Below are 17819 nucleotides of genomic sequence, written 5' to 3'. Positions count from 1 at the left end.
TAGTAAGCTTTCACACCAAATACAATAGTTGGTTAAACCCATACAACTAAATGTTAATTTTGTTATTAGCTGTTAGCTTAGACAGCTAACGGCTATTAGCATCCATGGTTTTGCGGCTTGAAGGCTGATGGCTCAAACGCACGTCGTTTGGCGATGACAGGTTTGCCACTTACCAGCTCCTACCATAAACAAATTACGAGGCTGTGACAGTTTATACACAAACACACACTCACACACATAAACACAAACACACACACACACAAACAAAAACACAAGTTTGTTTTAAAAGCATTTTAATGGCTTTTTGCACATATGTAACAGAGAGGGGAGGAGTCTACAGGTGCAGAGGGGAGGAGTCTACAGGTGCAGATCCAACTAGCGGTGACCCCTGGTCCACATCACACTGACTAACTCACCTACAGCCCCGGCCCCGCCCGCCCCACCCCACCCGCTATGGCAAAACGAGCGCCCGCCCAAGCCCACCCGCACCCATCGTGGCATTGTTGATTGTGCAATATGAAGAAATATCTATCGTTACAGTGACAGAGGAATGCACACTATATTTATCAAATCGCCAGAGAATGTAGCAAAAAGAAATGACAGGAATCATATCAGGCCGATTACCGAATGGAAGATCGGTTCAGTTACTTGAAGCATTTTGATTCGGCTTGCCTGGAGATGGCCGAGCCCCACCCGACTAACCTCGCCGGTTGTGGCAAAACGAGCGCCTCACCAGCTTCCACCTTTGGCCCTTTTCCTTCGCCGTCATGTTTCCGAGGCAAGCGCGATCGCACAAGTAACTGAAGAGATTTAACAGCAAAGTAAGCCAACAAGCAAGCGACCGTCATTCTGCAACATGACTTGCTCCCAGTACATCGCTTTAGAATCCACTTTTCCACTTAACAACAATGCTTAAAGTAATTTTTTTATAGTACATCTACGTCTCCATACTTGTCGGACTAAATAAATCTTAAACATACATTAACTGTGAAACTCAAAATACATACTGTAGGAAAAAACATACTTCAAATAACTAAGGGCATAAGTAAATGTTCCGAAAACAAACCAAAAAGTATAAAATAAAACTTACTGGATGCTCTAAAGTTTGTCAAGAGTTATCGAACATTCTTACTGGTCTTAGTTATTTTTCCCGTCGAGTCGGGTACGATTACTGAACCTGACTCGATGGCTCCTTCATTCAGATTTGTAAGTGTACATAGTATTCGGGTTTTTACGTAGAGAGTTATATTCAAATGAAGCTTATTATGGTCGGTACGTCTTCTTAGTAGTATAGTAATAAGTGAAATTAAAACACAGGTTTATTTTTTTTAACAGTTTGTTATACACAAGTTATACATACAGTTCAAAGCACCGCGGGGCGACGCGGCAAGTCACAGCCGCCCTTCTTTCTGGTTACACTGGAATTAGACAGTAGCTGAACGGAACAAAACATGGCGGATAAGGTTAGGTAACTAAAACAACGTGCTTAAGGTTAGGATTAAGGTTTGGGTTACGGTTCAAAGCGGGGACACGTGGGCAAACAATGGGAAAACCGGCTCTCGCGATGAAAAAGTTGGAAGTCGGGGACGTTACACATCCCGCCCATTCACCCTTATGCATCACCAACCTACTTCAATCAGACTGTCGTTACGCTGAGCGACCGCGGGAGGCCGCCGCGAATGCCTCGAGCGTCAAAACAAATGTTACCTTCGAGGAATTCTAAAGCCATTTTTGGTGGAACTACGTCGTCTTTGGGCCGTAGACCAACGTTACTATGTTTTTTGTGTGACACTGGGTTATCCAGGTTCACAGGTCAAGATCTTAAACCATCTTCCCTACTGTCTAATAACAGGGTCAACACAGAGTTGAGGGGTGCGATTCTGCACAGGTTGACCCCGGCCGCGCTCTCGCTCTCCCCACCACAGAGGGTCCCACGGGTCGAGACGAGGCCTCGCAAAACTGAGGACGGGCCCGATAGGAACCACCTACAACTTCCAACAGAACCAAGACGACTGGGGAGCGTAAAAACACAAACGCACAAAGGCAGTAGTCGACGAAAGCCGGGACGATGAGAAAGCCAGAAAGTAAAGAAAGAAAACGGGACAAAGAAAACACAAAGAATAATAATAGTAAGTCATAAATTGGAATATTCTGGTAACTCCACTAGGTCGGTGTTGTTCGGCGTCAAATTCTGGTGTTTTTACGATGGCAGTTGCCTGAAGCGTTTGCACCCTCCCATGTCGTTTTTTTCTCTCTCAATGAGATCTTGTCTTGTCGTTTGTTTTTCCCGCTCCTTATCTTACAAAAAAAAAGAGGATACGATGGTGTATTGTAGCTGTAGCTCTGAGCCCGACCAGACGGTTGATAGGCACGGAGTGGAGAGTTTTGGCTCGGAGCTTGCATGCTGGAGTCACGCTTAAGAGACGAAGAGGACGATGAGGAAGAGGGGGAAGAGTGGGTGTCTGGGTGTGTAACAAAGCATTGTGTAATAACGACATTAATAACGCGGCAAAATGGAATACATTTTCACTTCGTGATGTAATAACACCCGCATTCTGCCACATTTTGTAATAAACAGCCTGAACGCAACATGGAATACAATTTCACAGATTTTGTAATCAACTATTACATAGTGGTCAATACAAAATAACCATCTAAAAAAAAAAGAAGCAAATCCTACTTTTAATAACCACCAAAATATGGAATAATTTATGACAAAATATGGGACATTTATTAGATATTGCGTTCACGCTGTGTACTGCAACATTCGTGTGTCATTACATAATGAAGTGAAAGTGTATTACATTTTGTCATGTTATTACACAATGCGACGCCACATGGAGTTTTGGTGTGAAGCTGGGTAGCAACTGATGATGGAATAGCTGCTGGATACTGTAATAACTCGTCCAGGTGCGATGTAATGTTCTTATCAACGAGGCCAAAAATATAACACACATAAGTCAAATTTCTTCACGCTGATATTGTAATAGGCTAAAAGTGTTTTTTACAATTCAATTACAATATATTGACGTTATTGCACTGACACCAACAGTTTAATTACATTTTTAACCCATTTAGAGGGACATTTCATGACATCTTGAGCAATTATTTTCCTAATTAAAAGACAAATGACACAGTGACACTTTTTACGAAGCCAGTGTCTATAATACATTATAATCCTACTGCTAACACATGATAACGCCATCATAATGCATTATAAGTACAGTACATTTACTTACAATCTGTTATGACGCTTTTTCATTACCACTTCAATGAAAAAGCTTCATAACAGATGATAAAACATCAGAACTGTCTATGCATGAATAGAACTATCCTTATAATGCATTATAGACACTGGCTTCATAGAAAGTGTTGGCATTTACACTTATCACAGTATCCGTTGCGACGGGCATCAGTTGCTAGGAGCCACCTCCAGATTGAAACGGCGATCAACGGAAATGGACATCAAATATTTGACCGGAGATCGACGACTATAGGCGAGCAGGCGAGCGCACCCGGCAGCACCCGAGGGAGAGAGGGGGGGAAGAGAGGAGGAGGAGAAGGAGAAGATGAGAAGAGGAGGAGGACAGGGAGCAAGAGGAGAAGAGGAAAGAAGTATAGCGTCTTATTTCTTCTTGCTGAACAGACTGAAGCGTTTCTCCTTGTCTTTCTCTCGTTTGCCCGGGCTGGAGTCGGCTGCCACGGCGACGGAGGCGGGGAGCGTCTGAGCGCGTGCGTTGGCGGCGGCGGCGGGGGCGGGGGTGCTGTGGCTGCTGGGGATGATCTCTGCCACGGCGCCCGACACGGCGGCCGAGATGGCCGAGATCCAGGAGTTCATCTCCTCCTGCGGGACGGACAGAGAGAGAGAGAGAGAGAGAGAGAGAGAGGGGGGGGGGGTTAAGGTGCATTCAACATCAAGGCGAAAAAAGAAGAGCTTCACTCGCTCGAGCAAACGATTCGCCAAAGTTGACAATTTTGAAAATGGACAACTTTGAGCAAATGAGGCGAATTTTGCCTCATTCATGCCGCGAGATTTCGTTGCATTCACGCCGCCCAGGGCGAAATGGCATCTGCTTGCGTGTTTGCATTGCCTTTATAATCTCGCAAATTTTGCCTTGGTGTAAACGCACAGTTGGACAGACACAGACACACACACACATAATATGTTGTTACAGGACTCACATATTTTTTGGGGAGCATCTGTAGGCAACTTTACTTGAGTATTTATATTTCTGTCAACTTTGACTTTTACTCCACTACATTTCCTAAATAAAAGGTATACTTTACTCTAATACTACCCTAAGCATTTTAGTTACTCATACTCATTACTTGAAGAAATTTGGTAGCTTGCATGCAAGCAGGTTTGGCGAATCAGTGCTCCTAGCTTCCAAATTGCGATCCACGCACGCACACACACACACACACACACACACACACACACACACACGTTCCATCTCATATTTGAGGCTTTATCGTCTCTGGGATGTTGACGTAGAAATTCTACTGAACCTACTGTCACATGTTGCTCCATATCTGAGAGGAATCATTTGGAAAAGTTACATCTGGTTCTTTGTAGCCATTAGATAATACAAGGACTGTTCTAGTGAGCGGGCAGTCAGAGGGAGTAGAGTCTTTATGTCAGTCTACTCATTTGGTTCTAATGTATAACGTTCAAGAATGAACTGTTTGCAGCTCTAAAGTGTTTATTTTTTACTTACGTCATCTTTGGCTTGGAAGAGATACTCATTCCCGTCAGTAACTCTGCAGTGGCAAAAAAGAAGAAGCAACATTTTATTATCACTCTGAACGTTTGCAGGAAGCACTTACATTACATCAGTGATACTCAACTTGCGGCCGCGGGCCGCATGTGGCCCGCGGTAGAATTGAACAAAAAAACATAAAAAAAAAAAAAATTACAGTGCACCTGAACGCAACATGCAAGATACCCGCTGAATAAGTGTCCAAATGTTCATGTCATTCTGCCCAATACTCCACTTCTGTTATAGCATTTCAGTCTGGAATATGGAATATCTTTCAATAATCTATGATTTAGCTGCTAAATTGTCAAATACCGCGGTCTGCTCGCTACCCAGGCACTTATGTATGTACTTAACCTAACTAACTTAACCTAACTAACTATCCGGTGTGCATAAAGCCTGGATTATGCTTGACGCTTTGGCCGGCCGCACGGAAATGAGAGACACGGAATCTGACGAGGAAACGTGTGGAGCTTGTATACTCTGTGTGAGTTTCTGCAGGCGGAATTGAGCGCGAGTCTTGAAAACTCCACTTTGTCCGCCCGTCCGCGTCCGCGTAGTTACAAATTTCGGCGTGCGCACGGCCGCTCGAAAACCGTCCGCACGGAGCCTTGCGGAGGGGCGTGTCTGCTGATTTGACGTCACTTTTCCGCGCGGACACTCGCGTTCCTCGCTGATGCGGAAAGCATAATGAGACCTTAACACTGTCAGCCTAAACTCCAGCTGACACCCCAAAAACCTACAATCCACTACAGAAAAATGTATATTGTTTGTTTATTAACTGGCCTTCTATCATTTCACGAAAGTGGCCCCCGGGCAAAGCAAGTTGAGTATCCCTGACTTACATTTGACAGGGTTCACTTTGGGTGTGATCACGTCACAGTTGACTTTGTCGTACAGTGTTTTTGGACGTGCAGGTTTCCACCCTCGGGACACTCACTTGAGTTTGAAGACGTGTTTCTTCTTCTTGTAGTCCAGTGCCACCTCGCAGAGCGCGTCCTTCAGGCTGACGGGGATCTCGCTGTGGTAGGGGATGCCCTGACTGGCACTCTTCTGGTCCTTATAGAAGCCCATCTCATGTTGGTTGATCACACAGTACACATTGTGCCACGACCTGCACACACAGAGAGGGAGAGTTCAGCTTCATTTATACTTATTAGAAAGTGTCGCTCAGCACATGGTCGCAGACGAAAAAGAAAGTGTCGCTCATGGTGTTGCATTTATACTTCAGTGAACGTTCGCCTCGGTTCAATGGTCACGTGACACTCGAACGCTATAAGTGCAGACAGCCAAGAGAAGAGAGGGAATGGAATGCACAGTGAAACCACCTCGGATGCAAGATGTAACGTACTTGGCTGCAGCCGCATATAAACGACACACAACTCACCTCCTCTCTCTCTGGGAAGTTGGTCACGATGTTCTTTGTGATTTTCACGAAGTCATACATCAAGGACAGGCTGATGAAAATAGCGGGGACACGTTCATTCATTTCAATCGAGTGAAAACCAAAACAAGGAAGTCAAGCGCGTGCCGTCTATATAGCCAATCAGACTTGCGCGACACTATGTGATGTAGTCAGCGACACTAGACATTTCATTAGGTAGCAGACACTGCTCGCCGACACGTGAAAGTGTCGACTCAAGTCCTCATTTCTGTCGGCGACCGGACCAGACCAGACCCATGAGAGTTCTTACGCTGATACACTATGTTACTGCATGCTGCAGAGCTCTCTCTGGGTCTGGGACACTTTCCCTCAGAGGGCTGGTTATGGGAGGGAACTGTTCACTTGGCCAGTCATATGCCAGTGACGACTTTGCGATCAGACAACACGGGAGGCGCAGCCCATTTGCTCTCTCATCGGTGCTACGACCTGTCACTCATTCAATTTCAACCCGCCTTCAAAACCAGCAGTGGCTGTTAACTGGCACAGACTCACTTATGTAGTATGCGGAGCGCAGCGATTCAACCTAATATTTGGGGAGAGACTAGGCTTTAACTGTCTGCTGCCAGTTTCACTGAATTACATCCAACTGTAATGATCCAGACTTCACTTCCAAAATACCATGAAAAAAAAAAAAAAAAAAAAAAGTATATATACGGTATATCAGTGTTTCCCCTAGACAAATGTTCAGGCCTGAAGCGATTTCGAAACGTACCCCGACCGCAACGGTGGGGGCCGTCGCTGGCGACGCTAAACTTTTAGCTAACCTGTTCGCATCTATGTTCGCAATGGCATCCCAAGTATCATCATACTATTATGGGATGCGTTGCGAACAGTTGTATTATGGGATGTGCGTTTCCCAGGCAACGACACACGTCGACACGTTTTGGAACAGCGCCGCACGCTGGCACAATCCCCCTAAAAGCAAAATGCGTATTGTTTTGAATGATTTGGCATCTTCTATTACTGTCAACACTGTCAACACTAGTATTGTTGTATTGTAATAATATGAGATAAAGGTTTATTGAAATTTTGGAGAGAGCAGAAAAAATAAAAAATAATAATGCATGTACATACATATGTGTGTGTATGTGTATACCGTATATATATATATATATAATTTTCCAGGCAGCTGTCCTATAGACTGTCATTGTAGTGCTAAGCTAATAGCAGTAAGGGGTGAAATGCACTTTCTAATGCACGCACAGTGAAGATAAAAGGCATCTACATTATACTTTTACTAACGGCAATATGGCAAATAAGCGAATCTCCAAAAATGTTGCAGTATCCCTTTAAACTGTAAATATGCTTCTTGGTTCTTATGTTCTTGAGAAGTTCCTCCTCTCCCAGATCATCATCTACTAAGACACAAGTATCGACTTGGCATTCTTGGATTTAAATGTCTGCCTACCTGCTAGAAGCCTTCTTGTTATGCCCCTCCCACTCATGTTTGCGGTGCAGGAAGCCCTCCAGTTGGGAGGTGGGCGAGTCTTGTTGGGTTTTGGCCGGCAGCGTGGCCGCCTGGCTGGCCTTGCCCTTGCGAGTCGACCCGGGAGACCCCGCGGGACTGGGCTCCGACACGCCGTTTACAGCCTCGCCTCCGTCCGCGTCCTGGACACCGAGGAGAGAGAGAGAGAGAGAGGAGTTAAGAGACAAGCTGGGGAAGGATGGGCGAGAGACCAAACACACACACACACTTTCTCATTCGCTCTCTCTCTCGCTCACACTTTCAAACCTCTCTCTCTCAAACACACAAACACACACACACAGGAAATCAGTTATCAGAGCTGTAGCATGCAGAGGCAGAGCAGAATCACAGGCTGTGTCACATTAAAAATCTCAAATCAAAATCTCTCCTGAAAAATGTGCCTCAATGTGGCTACATAAAAGTTACATGAATCAAATAAATCGTACAAGACCAGGCCTGTCAACAAAGTTGTAACTGATTGTAGATAGATCGGCTCAGTACTCCAACATCAGAGAGGGCACTGCTACTAGCTTCAACCAACGCCATCAAAATCAGTCGTGATTTAGAAAAGTCACAAATGCTCTTATAACCAAAACGAGTGTGGTCTGCCAAAATGCATGTACATTTGCATTTCTATTTTGGGGGAGTTTTCAAAATAAAACATGAGTTTAGTCTTTGAGACCAAGGACCACATTCATTGGAGATGTGTCTGTGGAAATAGGACTTCTGTTGTTCACACCTGTTATTTCTCCCCTAAGACGAGGCTCAACTAAATCAAACTAACTCAATGTAACTAAATGTGAAAATCAAACCACTCTAAACCCAAACCGGCTGTAGCTCAGGAGGTAGAGCGGGTTGTCCACTAATCGCTTTGGATGAAAGAGGTCGGTGGTTTGATTCCCACCTCCTCCAGTCTGTATGTCGAAGTGTCCTTGGGCAAGATACTGAACCCCAAATTGCTCCTGATGGTGTGCCAGCACCCTGCGTGGTAGCCTGCCGCCATCGGTGTGTGAATGGGTGAATGTACCTACTGATTGTAAAGCACTTTGGATAAAAGCGCTATATAAATGCAGGCCATTTACCAATTAAAGGTACCCAATTACGCTAAAGCAAGCGAAAACCTAAACTAACCCAATGTAAAAACCACACCACATAACCACTCAAAACCAATGTTAACTGCAAACTAGCCACAAAACCAGATTAAAACGGACTTAAACTCAAGCCCAACCAAGTAAAATAATTGAACTAATCCAAATGAAACCAACCTAAAATCGAACTCAACTTTAGCGAAAACTTAATTTAAATTTAGTGCGTAAAGACCCGTCCATCAAACCAGTGCCTTCAGCTACATCAGCCCTTTTTTTTGCATTGTAAAGGTGTGAGCTCAGCATTGGATTCTAGCATCGATTAGAAAATTGAGACATTCACAGAAACAGCAAAGACAGCCAACATGGTCTGATCATGCACTGATTACAGGTTTTAGCACATGCAGAATATAGATCACATCATCACTCCATAAAACACGACATGGTCAACAGTGTGTGAAGAAGAGACAGGTAGAGCTAGCACAAGGGGAGGAGGGAAGAACAACAAACACACAAATCTCAAACAATTATCCACAGAATTGCTTGGAAGTCATTATTCAGTATCATTATTGGTGAGGGGAGAATGCGATTGGCCTAGTATCAAAACACCACACCCACTCCAACCGGTCACTTATTACCCTGTGACTGAGCTCTTCAGGGGGCGGGACCAGTGATGGACGCTCCTATTGAGAACTGTTGGGAGCCGGACCAATCCTGGGAGATTTTACTGAGAGATTGTCAAAGGGCTGGACCAATCCTAGGAGCTTTTACTGAGAGATCCGTCAAAGGGCTGGACCAATCCTGGGAGCTTTTACTGAGAGATCGTCAAAGGGCTGGACCAATCCTGGGAGCTTTTACTGAGAGATCGTCAAAGGGCTGGACCAATCCTGGGAGCTATTACTGAGAGATTGTGGAGTAATCCTCTGAACTTTTCCTGAACGTTTGTCAAGCGTTGGACCAATCCTGGGAACTTTTAAGGCTATCCTAGGAACTCGCTGTCCCGTTTTGACATATCGAGTTTCTGCCAAGGTGTTCCAAACACACATTCCAACCCTAATGATTATTCCCATAAATTAAAGCTAGCCATACAGTATTGTTCTCATGTTTTCTACTTTGGAGAAAACCTTTGAACCAGTACACGTATTGGCAACCGTTGTATGAAAGGCATAATACCCATCAGGAGATATTTGTACTGAGAGTATGGGACTTCAGTGCTGCACAGGGTACTTTGTTATACCGTGAACCAGGTGCGCATAATCACAGGAAATACTATCCTCCCCAGTATATTGCTATGTTATGCATATTATTTATCTGTAAAGAGTTCATTTTTTTTAATACTGTTGATGTTTCTACAAAACGTGACTACAGATCTATATCAGAGCCTTGAGTAAAGCTTCATCAAAATGAATTGGTAAAGAAAACACTGAGCACCTACAGTACTGGTTGGAGCCATGCACTTTTCACGAGGTTTAGCTTTCACTGAAACAAAACAAATTACCGTATGTCCAAAAAAGTCACATATTTGACTTGACTTTCTTACAGTTATTTGATGTGTATTTGTCAAATATCATGAATCAAATAACATGGAAAATATGCGAATATATTTCAGACACATGGCCTAGCCCTACTCGTGATAACTAATGGTAATTAATTGGTCACGATTTGACTTTCTGAACCCTAATTCCCAGCTATGTAAGAGATATATATTTTGTAACAATTCATTTGAATGTTCTTCTGTAGCATAACTAAGTACCATTACATAGCACAAAGTGCTGGTTTCATGGAAATTGATTGTGTTTTTTTCCAAGTTGAGGTCTTTCTCAATGGCAATCTACATTTACATTCCAAAAAATGTCCTACAGAAACAAATAAGTTAGTTTCCTGCCCTGCCCTTGGTCCATGTCCATGAAACCAGATTGAAGTAAAATATATTGTATGAAAACAACATAATCTAGGCCCCAGGATGAAAGTCATTGAAGAACATGAGAGATGAAAACAATAAAAAAAAACAGTGACAGGTAATTGTAGCAACATGCCTAATGATGGTGACAGCATGCAACATAACGATAACACCAACACAGTATATACAGTAGGGACAAGCTACATGAACACAGAGACAGAGGACACACACCCCGTGGGTCTGAGTGCACCGGTTGATTGTGACACGGTTTATTGGAGGAATGTGTGTTAGTTAGGGATGGACTGAAGGGGGTTGGATGGACATGCAACAGAAACCATGACGAGAGATGGAGAAATCGTAACATTAAACCGTGAGAAACAATGAAGCATCATGATAATAATACAAAAACAGTGTGTTGCATTTACTGTAACATGGGATTATGTTGGTCAACGATCAAGACAATGAGGAGAGCTGGGGGAGTAAAATCTACTGGGATGGAATGGATCAGAGTGATTCTTTTCTCTGATAGAACACACACCCAGACACACACGCGCACACGCACGAGCGCATACACACACACACACACACACACACACACACACGCACACGCACACGCACACACACACACAAAAACACACACACACACGCACACAGGGACATGTCTTAGTGGGAATCAGTTCTACATGATGTGGAATGATTTTGAAGTTGGACCGATTAATGTACATATAATATGAATATATATGTACAAAGATATGTGCAAGGTCATCGCTGTTGTTAGACAAAAACCACGTGTGTACTTAATGTATTTTTCTGGAATGAATAAATTAATGCTTTTCTTATAGACACTCATGGATCTTTGACATGATTTTTTAAAGTCCAACGGTTCTTAAGCTCACCCGACACAGAAATATATCAACTTTAAAATTTAAAATTCAAGTGAGAGAAAGCAAGCAACATTTGCTCGTACAGCACATGGTGTTTATCCAACAGCAGTGATTTACAATGGAGGTTACATTATGAGAGTGCAGATGCAGCAAGGGGAGATTTGAAGAGGATAAAGTATATTGTATACGTATATACCGTATAACTATTGCGTTCATTTCAATATCTCTTTATACAGTATAGTGGTTGCTTAACCATTAGTAAAACCTATAGTCTTAAAATGTTAACGTGTCTTGTTATACTATTTCTGCTTCGCTGAGTGGCCTTTAATAGTAGTGCATAAAATTATTTTATTTGACAGTACTGTGCAAAGTAGAAATCAATTATTTTGTAGAGAATGTGAGAATTTACTTTCAGTTCTTAATTCATTTACTTGACCATCCCCCTTGTATACCTTTCAACAAATCCCCCATTAACTACATACAATGACATTTTACATGCAGTATATAATACTGTAGGCTAGTAACTTGGAATAGTATTTTACATAGAGTATAGAGTATGTGTGATGGAGTACATGTGGTACACATACTGAACTCTATGGGGAATATTATGAGGATGGTAACTGTGTGCAGTGGGATGGAGACGCACCTGGGGCAGGTAGATACTACCAAGAGTTTGGTTGGAGAAAGTGTCTCCTATTCTTACACATTGATTGTTTGCACAAACGTAAACCAATTTATGCAATTTTTTTAAGTAACTCACATGCTCGTTGGACTCAATGTTACTTTAGATAACGATTCCCTCCCGATACCCATAATGTCTGAGTGATTTAATTTTGAAAAAACGATTTCAACTTCAACAACCTTTTATTTTAAGACTATGAGAGTCAGACAGTGATTTAGCTGAACGTGCCATCAATAAACTTTCGTCACATTCAAGTACTGTAAGGCTCTTTCGGATAAAAGGCACACAATTCCATGCTTTTTTTTATTGCTTCCTTACATTTTATGGATTCTTCTTTATATTCTTTGATTATTTTCTCTGTTTTTCCTACAGTATGCTGTATCTCATTATGCTGAAGACACCACCATTTACCCTAGTGAATATATAGAATACCTATCTATCTATCTATCTATATCTATCTATCTATCTATCTATCTATCTATCTATCTATCTATCTATCTATCTATCTATCTATCTATGGTATCTATACATGCTATTTATCTATCTACATACACATACACCAACAAACCTTAGCTGATAAGTAAAGTGAAAACTTTTGAAATCACAGAGTGGCTGTAAAACCTGATAGGGGGGCTGGTCCCTATATTCAGAAATATATATTTTCTCTCTGTTGTCTTTTCAGCTGTTCATATTCCACATGGCGAGTTTGTAAATAATGACGTAAAGGAGCAGAAACATTAACAGTTGCGGGAAGAGGATGACAGGAGTGTCGAGCTGAGACGGGAGAGGAGAGAGAGAGAGAGAGGGGGGAGAAGGGGGAGGGGAAAGGAAAATGAGGGGAGGAATGGATACAAACAGAGGTGTGTCTAGGTGTGTGTGTGTGTGTGTGTGTCTAGGTGTGTGTGTGTGTGTGTGTCTAGGTGTGTGTGTGTGTGTGTGTGTAAATGTATTTTGAGGGTCCCATACACCACTCATGCAGTCTCACTCCCACTCTCACCAGATGAGGATTCACACATTCTGTCGCTAAATATAACAAAATGTAACAAAATGTTCCCTTTTTCTACCCGAGTGTGAGAAAAGCCTAATTGAGGAGAAAAGAAAAAATCAATGGTGTTTTTCCACCATTAGCAAAACCGCGGCATAAAATTAGCAACAGGAAGGGGTAAAGTTACCTTATGAAAAATAAAAAAACATATCCAGCCAAGCTACCTTCCTATGTGAATAGATCCTAACATTGTTCCCCGACACTTCCCGGCAAAATGATCTCCTTCAACGTCACACTCTTGTTACGGAGCAAAAACATAATTAAACTGAATTAAGTTGCGTGTCCACAGGGAACCTCTCCTTTACCGTGCGCCCATTTCCTTTTCCTCCTGATATTCAATGGAAAGGAAGCGCGCTTGCATGTTTCTGACTACTGAGAGCGTAGCGTGTTTTTAACGTGCTTAGGCGCTTGCATGTTTCTGACTACTGAGAGCGTAGCGTGTTTTTAACGTGCTTAGGCGCTTGCATGTTTCTCACTACTGAGAGCGTAGCGTGTTTTTAACGTGCTTAGGTGCAAGGTTACAAATATTTCAGCAAAAGAAAGATTGGATTTCAAACCGTTTTCTTACAGTTTGGGGTGCTACTCCTTCATGAAGGTAGGATACGGCCGAGTTGGTTTGAAGGGACAGTTCACCGCAAAAACGTGCTAACGTTACAGCTAAGCTACGCTAATGTTATAGCTAAGCTACAGTTAGATGCACGCTTCCTTCTGTGTGGTGAGACGTTGGCGGGTGTAGCTCAGTACAAAGGAAATTCATGTCGTTCCTAGATAAACTGCTCACAACAAGGTCTGTGGATTATCTTGAGTAACTGGGTCATGATTTCTGAAAAGAGACATTGATTGCCAGAGTTTTTCAAATGTATTCTTTTGGCGCTTTGAGCACCATAAGCCGAGTGCCATCCAGTTCCATTGTATTGAAGAGAAGGCAGACAGACATACGGCCGATATCTCCAAAACGCGGCAACTCGCAGGAAAACGATCTAGATGGATAAATAGCACTACAGATAAGAGGAAAAAATACATATTTTAGATTTTTGGGGTGAACTGTCCCTTTAAATGTGTTTTTGAATCAGCCAAGCAATAAAGTCTTTAAAATGTCTTTGCTTCCTTAGGAGCTCCTTCTTTTCCAGATCATCAATAGCCTCATAGCAGCAGGAGTCATGACCAGTGCTTTGCTACAAACATCTGATTCGCACTGAACCGAGGTTCCAGGTGGACACAGGGCCTTAGAATATAACCTGCAGCAAAAAACTGCATGGAAACTCTAATCAGCAAAGCTATAGCTTGAAGGTGCAACATGTAGAATATTTAAACATCAAAATATCCGTGTTAAATTAATAAGGCTGCGTTGGTATATTTACTGTAAACAAATGAGACCATGGTGGATATGACTGGTATTGTTAGTGCTAGTGTTTCTCCAAATCAAGCCGCTGTTGTTCACACATAGCGCTGATGGCGTGCTTTGTTTACGGTAATTATACCAACGTCTCAAAATTAAAATGCAAATGATTTATCGTTGCTAAAATGCTACATGCTACCTTTAATGTTAAACACATTATACTTACAAAAAAGAAATTATTAAAGGGGGGTTGCAAACATGAAATGCTAAAGATAAGGTGATAAATACAGGAATGGATTAGGGTCTAGATCCCAGGAGTGAGTGTGTGGACGGATCAAAGTATGGAAACAACGGAGTCAATGAGATCTGGGTGTGTGGGGTCGAGGGTCAGTGTCTGCAGAATGTGGAGTGTGTTGGCGCGTGCATGTGTTTGTGTTTTCTGGTGTGTGTGTGTGTGTGTGTGTGTGTGTGTGTGTGTGTGTGTGTGTGTGTGTGTGTGTGTGTGTGTGTAAATAAATATGCAGACATTTAACATGTCATTAGCACGTGCATACATGATAGTGTGTGTTACATGTGTAGGTGTGTGTATTTCCTATGTCCATTTGAATGTGTGTGTGTGTGTGCGTGTGCGTGTGAGTGTGTCAGGTGGCCCTGCGGAGGGTGCTGCTGTATTTCTGGTAGGCAGGCGAGCGGTAACTAACCCTGGGAGACTCCTGGTCAGACGGCAGCCCGTTCTGAGACACCAGCTCGCCCTCCCTGCAAACACACACACGCACACACACACACACACACACACACACACACACACACACACACACACATGCAGAGTTAGATACTTTTTGGACAGATAACACACATTACATACAGTTTTTCATGTATTTGTCAGAACTGAGATGTATTTTTGACAAACACACACACACACACACACACACACACACACACACCTCGGCTGTGGCTGAGCTTCGGTGGGCGGGGCCTCAGTAGCTGGAGGTTGTCTCATCCTCTCTTCTTCCTCTTGCCTTCTTCTCACTTCCAATAACTCCATCTGGACACACACACACACACACACACACACACACACACACACACACGTTCAAGTTAGACTGGAACTTAATTTTAAACTGTTTGATAGGGAGAGACAAATACTTGTTTGATCCTGTATGAATTGCACCATGACTTACATTGAATTACATTACATACATGAATTACATTTCAACGATCATTTTCCAAGTCAAGAAAGTTCATGGTAAACTGTTGTAGTATAAGCCTGTGAAAATACAGAATTAGAAAGACTACCCAACCAAAGCCGTGGAAGTGACTTCATAACTTTGTCTCTCTACAAGCTACCCAGAGCTAGTGGGAAGAAGTAATGGCTCATTTATACTCCATTTTCATACGTAAATAAATGCGTCCGTTTCGAACGTTATTATCGCCACTGCCCACATACCTCCATGCGTCTTTCACGTTGGCACCATGCTAATAAGCAATACATTCACCAGTGGGCAGTAGAGAGTCAAATGCCTGAGTGTGTGTGTGGTTTTGCTGCGTTTCATGCAGCTTTCAGATGACGGACAGAAAACGCACGAAATGAACGCAGAGTACGGGCAGAAGGCTCTGTCCGTCTCAGTCTTTAACGTCTTTAACGTATATAATTGTATCGTATAATTGGGCCTTTAGTCTCCTGTGGTCAGACGGACCCAGCGTCTTATGTCATCACTTCCTGGATCACAAGTCAGCATTTCCTGGTTTTGCCACAAGAAACGTTGCGGCTCCAATAGCATCAGGGCGGAAGTCCGGCTGTCTGCGTGCATCGCACAAAATGTACCGCCCCACGAGTTGCGTCACCAAAGAAGGAGGTCCCGTGGTTGGTCAATTCATGTGTCTGTCACGCATTTTTTATTGGTCTTAGGGGGCGGTTCTAGCCACTTTTCAAAGAGTTGTGCAGCAGATGTTGAGGTCTATCTCCGGCTGGCTACTGCGATACTAGTGGGGGTTAACGTTAACGCAACGCCCGTGTGTTTCATACCGGGATGTTTTCACACAAGTACGATACATTTGTGCGTGGAACATACTAGCTAAGTTACCTAGCTAATAGCAGGCAATGCTGGTGACTAAACGTTACTTTACTGTTTTACCACAAACTGCTACTTTCTGGGGACTTAGGCTCTTCTAATGTTGTTTATGCTGTGCTAGCCAAACAGGGGCGGGGCTGCTGTGGCCGGGCGGGGCGGGGCGGTCAGGGGGTGTGTCTCTGTACCGTGGTCAGCCTCTCCAGGGCAGAGAAGCGCTCCTCCCAGGTGGCGGCCGACTTCTCGAAGGCTTCGTGGCGTTTGATGAGCTTCTCCACCTCGTCCACGCTCTGTCCCATCTCCCTGCTCGACAGGTAGGGCTCCTGCCCCAGCAGCCACGCCTCCGCCACGCCCGCGTCCCGCGAGAACTGGTGCACCTCCAGGACTACACACACACACACACACACACACACACACACACACACACACACATGCAAGCGCACACACAAATACACACACTCAATACACTTAATAATACATTAGAGGTCCTATATCATGCTATTCTTAACTGTATATAACATGTCTCATGGGTCTTTAAAACAAGTTTATTAATTCTGTTGCAACCACATGCCAAAAAAAATGATAATCCAGCCTCTGTGGGACTTCTCTATGTGCTCTGTCTCTCCCCTCATTACTATATGCACTGTTTTGATAAGATAAGATAAGACGATCTGTTGGGATAGATCCATCTTTGGTGCAGTTGATTGTTTTTCTGTAAATGTTTGTAAGCGGCTAAATGAAATGAGTGTTACTTTGTGACGTCACAAAATCACAGAAGACAAAACAGCTCGTTTTGGAGGCATTTTCTCATGACATGGCTGCTGTGGCTTCTTTATCTGGGGACCCTGTGTGTTGAGACTTCCATGATGTTTCTAGCTCGCACAAGTATTTTATTATCAAAGATCAAGGACATCTTGTTTTACACCAGATGGGACCTTTAATCATTAATAATACATCTAGCAGCTGAGAAGATATCTGACTGACTGAGACATGGATTGACTTGACTCAGTGAATGAGTGACTCTTTGATTGATTGGTTTGATGACAGAGTAACTTATTTATCCACTAGATCACTGACTAGTTGACTTGCTGACTGACTTGCTGAATGAATGAGTCACTCTTTGATTGACTGACTGGTTGGATGGAAGGG

The 17819-nt window shown here is 43.2% G+C and overlaps 1 protein-coding gene across 1 annotated transcript in view; it reads right to left on the bottom strand.

Moving 5' to 3' along the window:
- Positions 1-488: 488 nt before the first annotated feature.
- The window catches only part of sptbn1 (spectrin, beta, non-erythrocytic 1), a 78961-nt gene continuing 61630 nt past the window's right edge, over positions 489-17819 (bottom strand). Inside the window, exons 36-42 of the mRNA XM_083650935.1 lie at positions 16859-17055; positions 15546-15646; positions 15303-15357; positions 7610-7809; positions 5698-5871; positions 4719-4761; positions 489-3844 (exon numbers count right to left, since the gene is read on the bottom strand). Of these exons, the coding sequence (XP_083507061.1) occupies positions 3626-3844; positions 4719-4761; positions 5698-5871; positions 7610-7809; positions 15303-15357; positions 15546-15646; positions 16859-17055 (989 nt within the window). The 3' untranslated portion in view covers positions 489-3625. The remainder of the gene's footprint in view (positions 3845-4718; positions 4762-5697; positions 5872-7609; positions 7810-15302; positions 15358-15545; positions 15647-16858; positions 17056-17819) is intronic.

Source organism: Poromitra crassiceps (genome assembly GCF_964638095.1).
Source record: "Poromitra crassiceps genome assembly, chromosome: 14".
NCBI lineage: Eukaryota > Metazoa > Chordata > Actinopteri > Beryciformes > Melamphaidae > Poromitra > Poromitra crassiceps.
The sequence above is the reverse complement of the archived record's forward strand: the minus strand, read 5'-3'. Positions and strand labels throughout refer to the sequence as shown.